Here is a 9,743-nt window from a genome sequence, read left to right as displayed (position 1 = left end):
CTGTAATTTAAAAAAAAAAGAAAAGTAAGGTTTTTGATATAACACATCTGCAATTATTGTTACAATCTAAATTCAATTCATTTGAAGGAACAGTTTTTAAAATTTGAACTGAATCAGAATTATAGGTATTTTTCAATTAGATTTATTTTAGGAGTGATGAACAGTTTTGAAAACATCAAGGATTGTTCTTCAGCTCACTGGAACAATCCTTAATATAATAGTTTTGGCTATCAGCACATAAGAACTGAGAGAATGAGGATCTATCTTCAACAAGATTGATGCTAAATCAGCTAAGGCATGGAACTGAATCATCAAAATGGCAAGGGATGCAATCAAGTGCCCAACCCACTCTTCCTGATTAAAGCTCCAGCTAAAGATGCAGATTTTTCAGATGAACTGCGAGTGGAACAATATTATGCTGACTCCAGAGGGGGATCTATCAATGTGATGCTATGTTATTGAGGCAAAATGCAGCAATTCATGATGACCACTCACACATCCAGAATATCCAGAATAATTAGAAACATTGTAGCACAGTAATTCTTACATCTCTAAGTTCATAATTAAAAATCTGGTATTATGAATGTAGGCCAAAGCATGTTCTTACATCCTGCATTAGTTTTATGATCTAAGCTAATAAAAACTTAAGAACATGTAATAAGATATAATACCATAAGTTTCTCAAAGTCACAGAAAAATTACAATAAAAATGAAAAATTATTTAATGTTTCAATGGATGCTAATTCATACAGTCTGAAATATGATCTTTTTGCTTTAGCTGAGAAGAAATTGTAGATTACGTGTTTTCACACTAACAATCTTACCAAATCTCATTTCACAATCACAACAGTCTTCAGCTTCTGGCAAAGCATCTGTGCAGCACTTTAAACAGTTGCCATCCTCAAGATTCATCAAGAGTTCTGGACTGCAATCTGTGCAGTTAAAAGGTCCTGGCCCTTTACATTCCAGACAAGTATTACTGCAGTGTTCACATATCAATGGATCCTAATGATAGGTATGGTAAAAAAGCATAAAGATCAAGCATTTCAATTATTTATCATGTAAACAAGCTTTGACAAACTTTAATTTTTCATATCTTCATACATCAATATCTGAAACAGCACAAAGTTTATAGTTTACAGGCATCAGTAATCCCTGCTCATTTATGTATGGTTTGAAATATGGGCTCCTAACATTGTACAAAAATATATTTACTGTAAAGGCTATATTTGTGATAAAATGATAAACAAAGCATTTCTATAGCTTAATTAAAATATCAGTGAATTTTACCTTGTGCTGTAAGCACTCAAAAAGGACGAATTTGCCAAATTACAAATTAAATTCACTTTCAATTGTATTTCAAAATTCACAGGCATGGACCATAACAATTTTTGAATAGTATTTAACATAGTGCTTATCGCTGAAAAATTTTAAACTATTCAGACAATTTGAGAATTCTCACCTTGAAGTATTATTATTTCAGTAACTATGGAATAAAATAGTAGCACAAGAATGCCTCTATTTTGGTATCTTTGAGTGGTAGCTATCATACTGTTCAAGAGGTGTACGGAAGTCACATCTACTCTTCACCAGAAGATTTACTTTCTGTCTTGGATTATATATAGACATAAAGAAACTGATAGCATATGTATTGTGGAATGTGTGTCAATTGGGACCTAAAGACAGGAATCTCCAGTGTCCAGTCTTGAATTAACTGATTACAGTCTGGGATAGCGTTGTAAGTGCAAATATTAGTACTATTGCCCTTGGATAAGAAATAAACAGCATCATCTTATGTCCAATTTAAAAGAAATTCCATGCTTAAATTGCTTCATCAATCTTCAACATTATAAATAATACATTTATGGACAAAACTGGAAGGGAAGTTCTTAAACAATAACCATAAGTTACAGTTGTGACACAACAAGACTACAGTGATGAGAAGGAACACTTAGGAAATTATGATATTCAAAATGATAGGTAAAGGGAATTTTTATTTTGAAGAGGAAATTAGTCCCTTTTAATTTTATGGAATAAGATCAATCGTTCAGGAAGAAAATGAAAGATATGAGAAATTAGGAGTGCAAGATATTTAACAATAAGATGAAAACCATCCGGTTACACATTTCAATTAGGACATTCAATTATTGAATTTCTGATTAAGCAAAGATTTCAAGGATAAAAACATGGTACATATTTAAAATAAGAGGCACATGGCAACTATCAGTGGTTGAAGATTAATAAAGTAGAATATCATCATAATAATAAACAAACTAAAGAATATGAAGGGTAGTTAAATATTAAACTCCAGCTACCCATCACTCATTTTGTCCCCATACTTCACCCTTTCCATCCACTGCTTAACACATTTTACACAACGGATCTTTTTCCTACCTGGCTTTGATTACCTCTGCCATTTATCTTTCTGTGGTTACTTTCCTTACTCATCAGATTCCAAAACTGGTAGCTTTTATCTTCCCATCTGCCTACGTACTCTGTCACCACCTTCAACCTCGCCCTCTGTTTTTAGTCTGCCTCCATCTAACATACACCTACTACTGTCTGCCAACTTCACCCCCAGCTGGCTCTATCTGCCCATCACCTTTGACTGCACCTTAAGTCTGCCAGTCCCCTACTAACCCCAGACTCACTACTCCACTTTTGTACTAGTTATCTTCCCTCTCCACCTTCAGTTCCACTACAGATGTTTTACCCTTACAGATTCTGCCTGACTGCTAGGTTGCTCCAGTAGATGATCTGTAGCATGCAAAAGCTGGGGAAATTGATGGCTAAAATAGTCTGCAATACTAAAAAATAACTTTCATCATCCCCATTTACCAGTTCTTGAATCTGAATATATCATTTCTTGAGCTCATATTTGATACAATCTCCAATTAGGGATGGAAGTTTGGACTAGATTCGACCTCTGCACCAGTTTGAATACCATGAAAGTTCAAAAGTGTACTCAGAACTTCACAGTAGTCATAATTATAGACTCTCCTACTATAGCAGAGACCTTGTGCTCCATCTAGTCCATGCCAAACTATTAATCTCCATAGTCCCATTGGCCTTCACCCAGACCTTAGCTCCCATACCATCCACGTATCTATCCAAATTTCTCTTAAATGATAATATTGAACTTGCATCCACAACTTCCGCTGGCAGTTCATTCCAATCTCTCACCATCCTATGAGTAAAATAGATCCCCCTCATGTTCCCCTCATTCTCCTGTGCTCTAGGGAATAAAGCATTAACTCTCCAACCTTTCTGTATAACTCAGGTCTCAAGTCCTGGCAACATCCTTGTAAATTTTCTTAGTACCCTTTCAATTGTTTTAAGTATCTTTCTTGTAGGTAGGTGACCAGAACTGCACAGAATACTCCAAATTAGGTCTTACCAATGTCTTATACAACTGCACCATCTCAACTCCTGTACTCAGTACTTTGATTTGTGAAGGCCAATGTGCCAAAAGCGCTCTTTATGATGCTATCTACCTGTGACACCACCTTCAAAGAATTATGTATTTCCAGATCCTTCTGTTCTACCACACTCCTTGGCACCCTACTGCTCACCATACAAGTCCTACTCTGGATTGCCCTTCCAAAGTGCAACACCTCACACTTGCTTGCATTAAATTCCATCTAACATTTTCAGCCCATTTTTCCCGCTGCAAGCTTTAATAGCCTTCTCTTCTTGTCACTGTAACCCAGTTTTGATGCCATTTGCAAAATTGCTGAAATGATATACCACATTATCATTGAGGTCATCAATATAGATGACAAATAATAATAGTCCCAGCACTGATTCCTGTCAGTGAAACCATCATCTGCCATCACTCTCTGGGTTCTCCCATGAAGCTAATGTCTAATCCAATTTACTACCTAATCCTGAATGCCAAGCAGCTGAACCTTTTTTGACCAATCTCCCATGCAGGATCTTGTTAAAGGCTTTGCTAAGGTCCATATAGACAACATCCACTGCCTCTTCTTTATCAACTTTCCTCGAAAAACTGTAAAACTGGTTAGACACCACCTACCATGCACAAAGCCATACTGACTATCCGTAATCAGTACCCCTGTCCTGTCCTGTCCCTTAGTATTCCTTGCAATTACTTACCCAATACTGATGTTAGAATCACCAGCCTATAATTTCCCAGCTTATTCTTAGACCCTTTCTTAAACAATGGAATAGAATTTTCTCTCCTGCAATCAGCAGGCACCTTTCCCATGGCTAAGGACATTTTAAATACCTTTGCTAGAGCCCCTACATTTTCTGCACTAACCTCCCACAAGAGATGAGAAAACACCTGATCAGGCTCTGCTTTTCACTTTGCTTTGTCTTAAAGCAGCAAACACCTCCTCCTTTGTAATCTGTATACTGTCCATGATCTCACTGCTCTTTTGCCTCATTTCTATAGAATTTGTGTCCTTCCATGAATAAAAACAGATGCAAAAAATACAGATGTAAACCCACTTCTAGGCAAGGATTTTACAGCTGCGATTTTAGAAAAGGAACAATGTAAACTCGCCGCAATAAGTACCTCTGAGACCAAGTATTCCCCAGCAAAACACTGAGAACTGCAAATACTTCCAACCATCGTGAAGCCCTCAAAACAGGAAGTACATCGAAGTGCTCCTCTTCCTAGTAAAAAAACATGTTAAATTAGCATATTAACTGTTTTCAATGGGATAAATGAATTATGGCCTATAACAATAAAAGGAACTCAAGCAAATTGAACAGATAGAATTAGACTTGAAACAACACACACAAAATGCTAGTGGAACGCAACAGGCCAGGCAGCATCTATAGGAAGAAGTACAGTCGACGTTTTGGGCCGAGACCCTTCGTCAGGACTAACTGAAAGAAAAGATAGTAAGAGATTTGAAAGGGGGAGGGGGAGGGAGAAATCCAAAATGATAGGAGAAGACAGGAGGGGGAGGGGTGAAGCTAAGAGCTGGAAAGGTGATTGGCAAAAGGGATACATAGCTGGAGAAGGGAAAGGGTCATGGGACAGGAGGCCTAGGGAGAAAGAATTTGTGAGATTCATATTATTAAAACATAAAATCTGAACTTATTGTCAGACTTATTGTCTGCTCCTATCTATCCCCAGAACTGAATGGCTAGCTGGATCATACCAGAGGTCTGTAAAAAAATAGCAAGGATGGTAGAATCCTTTTGTGGAAAAGCATTAGTGAACCAGGTGATCTTTCCTCTCCAATATAATATTATTTTGTATAATTAACTAATTTTACATAATTACTCATTTGTTTGCTAATAGGAATGCATGAAGTAATAATTCTCTTAATTTGAACTTGCATGTTTTTACCAATAAACAATATCTTGCTCTTTGGGATTTAAAAGGTTGCATTTATACTTTTTATTTGTCAGTTTCAAACATTATTGATACACTTGATGATTTAATAACACTGGACAACAAAGATTTTGCTTCCTGAATACTTTTGCGTGGTATCTTATGGATTTTGAGCTGCTGATCATGAAAATCACTTTTAACTTTTCCTATTACCCACCATGTTTTTAAACTCACCTATATTTATTATTTAAATTCATAATTTAAGTCAATTAAGTTTTTGCCCAATAAGCAAGCTGAAAAGCTTTCTGTCCTGTCCAGCCATACTTAGGCAGGGTGGATGCTGCATGGCAGCACAGGTTTTAGAAAGGTGGTACATTTCCGTGAAGGATTTTGATATATAAGACTGATGTTTGCCAGAATAACTGATGCCAGGATTAAGGAAGGCATTTTTGTTTGTCCACAAGTCGAACAGGTTATCAAAGACAGGCAATTCGAAGAGCTTCTAGTGGTACCAGAGAAAATCACATATTGGCATTCAAAGACATTGCTGAAAATTTTCCTGGCAACTATAGAGCACAAAACTATGTGCAGCTGGTTGACATCATGCTTCAAGCATACAAAACCATGAATTGCAACATTTCACTAAAGATTCATTTTCTGCATTCCCATTTAGACTTCTTCCCTGCAAATCTTGGCACTGTCAGTGATGAACATGGTGAAAGGTTTCACCAGGACATTGTAGTCATGGAGAAACAGTATCAGGGCAACTGGAATCCATCAATGCTGGCTGATTATTGTTGGACAATTAAGCGAGAAGCCTCAGACACTGAGTACAAATGAAAATCATCAACAAAACAATGTTAGCTTAGTTGAACTATTGGAAAGCATCAGTAGCATTACACAATTTAACGCATTATATTCAACAAAAGTCAATTTCTTGTTTCCCCAAATTCCTACATGATACAATTAGTCTGAAATTATATTTGTGTTCAGCTTCAAGCAGTCTATCATAAAACAAAAAAGAATTCTGAGGAAGCAATGTTTTAAAAAAAATTGTTGTCCAGTGCAATTTATTAACCTGAATATCTATGCTTTAGCTAACTCCAACATGTATACTCTAAAATCAACTTATGGGTTTACATTCTAATATGAAGGCATCTTTTTTTCCATAATTTAGAATTTTGTTCTTGTAAAAATGAGTTAAAGAATATATGGCATTTTAGTGCCTTCAGAAAGTATTCACATCAGGGACTGTTACTTTTCCTTTTAATGGCAATGAAAAATAATACTATCTTCTATGATGAAACATGTCTTGTATATTTCAATCACATGCAACTTAAGATCTCTTTTATTTTAGCTAATATGCAGCGTTTGATGCAATGACTTTTATCCTTTTACAGTCTGCAGTATATACTATACTGTGGAAAATTTCTGCCCATAATATCTTGCCATCCAATATATTCAAAGATACGGGTGTTTCAATAATGTGTAAATTTACTGAAAGTGTCAAATGATATTAAGTGAACACTGGACATCCAAAATAAAAGCAGAAAATTCTGAAGGCTCACAATAACAAAAGAAATAGCCCCATAAGCTCAAAATTCAATGTACATTTATAATCAAAATGTATATATACATTTATATATATTATCATATACTATCTTGAGATTAATTTTCTTACAGGAAAAAGAAATACAATAGAATTTTACAAAAGACTATACATAAACAGATAAAAATTGACCGACATCCAATATGCAGAAGATAAACTGTGCAAATAAAACCTAATGTTTAATTTTGTTATATCAGCCCCATTTTCCTGCACTCTCTCTTCATTTCCTTAAAGTCTAAATAACTATTGGATTCTATCTTGCAAGTATTCAGCAACTAAGCCTCAAATCCTCTAATACATTTAATTTTGATGTTAAAATTAGTGAATTCCAAGGATTGGAATAATGTAGAAATTTCTTCATATGTTTGTCCTAATACATATATATATTTAAATTAAAAATAGTACAAAAACAAGAACACTTAAAAGGTAAGGTAGTGTTCATGGGTTCAATGTCTATTTAGGAATCGGATGGCAGAAGGGAAGAAGCTGTTCCTGAATCGCTGAGTGTGTGCCTTCAGGCTCCGTACCTCCTTCCTGACAGTAACAATGGCAGACTTCATTTGGTTAGAGCTCGTCATAACATTTCATCCACCCCGATCCTCAACACTGGTACTCCCCAGGGTTTCATGGTTAGTCTCCTGGCCAATGCAACTCAACTTTTTAGTTCACTGAAAGACACCACTGTTTTAGGCCAGCTCAGCACCAGTAACGAGTGGGAGTGAAGGAAAAAGATCATGAACCTTGTGTTATGCTGTCTGAACAACAATCTTTCTCTAAATGTCAGCAAGATGAAAGAGCTGGTGGTTGACCTAAGGAAGTGGTTTGGAGGATGGGAGTTGGGGGTGGGGTGGGGGGGGAGGGTAGGAAACATGCTACGCTGTCCTCATCAATGGAGCTTCAAGTCCATATCACTAGCAATCTTTCCTGATTTCACCATACTGATATGATGATCAGTAAGGTGCATGAGTGTATTCATTTTCACTGGGCAGTCTATCACAGGCTTGTCATTTCCTTCTATCCAGTTTATCTTCAAAGTGCATTGTTTCCGGAAGGCTAGTAGTATTATCAAAATCGCCCACGGCACCACACCTTCCCTTTCCTCTCTTCATTCTTCCGGGAAAAGATACAGGAACTTAGAAGTTCCAACAACCAGAATCAGAAACAGCTTCTTCCCCACTGGCATTAGAGTTCAGAACCAGTCACCTCTTTCACATTCCCTTCCCAGTGGTGTTGCAACATTCTTAAGTCTGCTTCTCTTGGTTACTCCATAATTGTTAACTGTAGCAATTCATTTCCCATTACTGCAACTTGAGCAACTAACTTTGCATCATTCTGTTGTTTTGCACTTGTCACTATTGCTCTGGCTATTAATACCATATACAACGTTTACTCTGGGAGTTTCAGACTAGGAAGGTATTTAATTGCACCTTAGTTCACATGTTATCTAAATAATGTTGCAGACTTTGAGTGTCAGTGTTGAATTCAACAGCTTCAAGTAACTTGCACTTGTCACTTGTATCAGAATTGGCCAATTCTGCTGTAGGACATTCATACTGAATCAGTTACTCTCTCTCCAATGATCTGAACTAATAAGCAGTTTTACATTTCACTGCCCATAAATGCTTTCGCAATTTTTTTCATCGCTGAATATCTCATTAATACTTCATTAAAAGCTTTTTCCTTATGTAATGTCACCCCTTTCGAATCATTCCCTTTTCCAACCCATTCATCTCCCTTCCCCTTGGTTTCCTTTCTGGGCTGGGTTCTGATGAAGGGCCTTCAACCTGAAACATTAACATTGTCGCTCTTCCTACAGATGCTGCATGCTTCAGTATCTTCTGTTCATATTTTAGAGTCTAAAATTTAGACACTAATATTTGCAGTTTACATGATATTTTTAAAAGAATTAGCCCAATCATTACAAAAAACCCTAAAGGAAATATTCTCATTGTTACAAGATTAAAAATCTTGAAACTTACCATCACAGGTTTTGCAACTAGGGTGGCACCTTTCACAGGTCTGCTCGAACTTATCTTCATAGTAATATTCAGGACATTTTTTATAGCACTTTTTGTGAGATTTCAGCAGGAAATGATCATTTTGACAGATCTGACATTCATATTCATTTGGACCCGAACATTCCTTACAGCTTGGGTGACAGTTTTCACAAATTCCATCCAATGGGTTTCCAAAACGCCTAATCGAAATAGTGTGTCAAAGCAAGTCACTTATTTAGAATGAACAATGGTATTCATTTCATAATATTATATTACGTAGCATAAAGATAGAGAGAGTTACGAAAATACTGAATAAAACCAGTTACTTCATTCTTAAGGTATTTGAATTTGCTTTCAACCATATGTTACCATAAAAAAGCACTTAACATATATATGCAAGTTTCAAGTCATCATTTTTATGCTGATAATTTTAAATAACCACTTTAATATTTAATAGTGATATTTTAATGATCTATATCTGTTCATTATGAGAAATGTAAGTTTAACCTTTAAATTGGAAAGGTTTGTGACATCAAAACAACTCACATACACACACGCACACACACACACACACACACACACACACACACACACATTATATCTACATAATATATATCTACAATATATAACTATAATTATATCTACATAGTTCATAGCTGGCAGCTTCAAAGTAACTGCATTGTTGACATACCATTGAGTAACACTGGTGCAATCACGTCTGGGTCACCAATGTAGGATTTTGTGAATAAAACATGCACAGCCATTTTACATGCTTTGAAAAAGCTGCAGCTCTTAATTCCATTGAGAACAAACCCAAAAGTAGTTT

At 36.0% G+C, this 9,743-nt stretch overlaps 1 protein-coding gene across 1 annotated transcript in view; it reads right to left on the bottom strand.

Moving 5' to 3' along the window:
• pcsk5b (proprotein convertase subtilisin/kexin type 5b) overlaps positions 1-9,743 on the bottom strand; it is a 327,069-nt gene that overhangs the window by 3,252 nt on the left and 314,074 nt on the right. Inside the window, exons 34-36 of the mRNA XM_073070138.1 lie at positions 8,900-9,117; positions 4,541-4,641; positions 825-1,005 (exon numbers count right to left, since the gene is read on the bottom strand). Coding sequence (XP_072926239.1) covers positions 825-1,005; positions 4,541-4,641; positions 8,900-9,117 — 500 coding nt within the window. The remainder of the gene's footprint in view (positions 1-824; positions 1,006-4,540; positions 4,642-8,899; positions 9,118-9,743) is intronic.

The sequence above is a fragment of the Hemitrygon akajei genome, chromosome 2 (genome assembly GCF_048418815.1).
Source record: "Hemitrygon akajei chromosome 2, sHemAka1.3, whole genome shotgun sequence".
NCBI classification, from domain to species: Eukaryota; Metazoa; Chordata; class Chondrichthyes; order Myliobatiformes; family Dasyatidae; genus Hemitrygon; species Hemitrygon akajei.
Note: the sequence above shows the minus strand (reverse complement) of the source record. Positions and strands in the feature narration are given on the sequence as shown.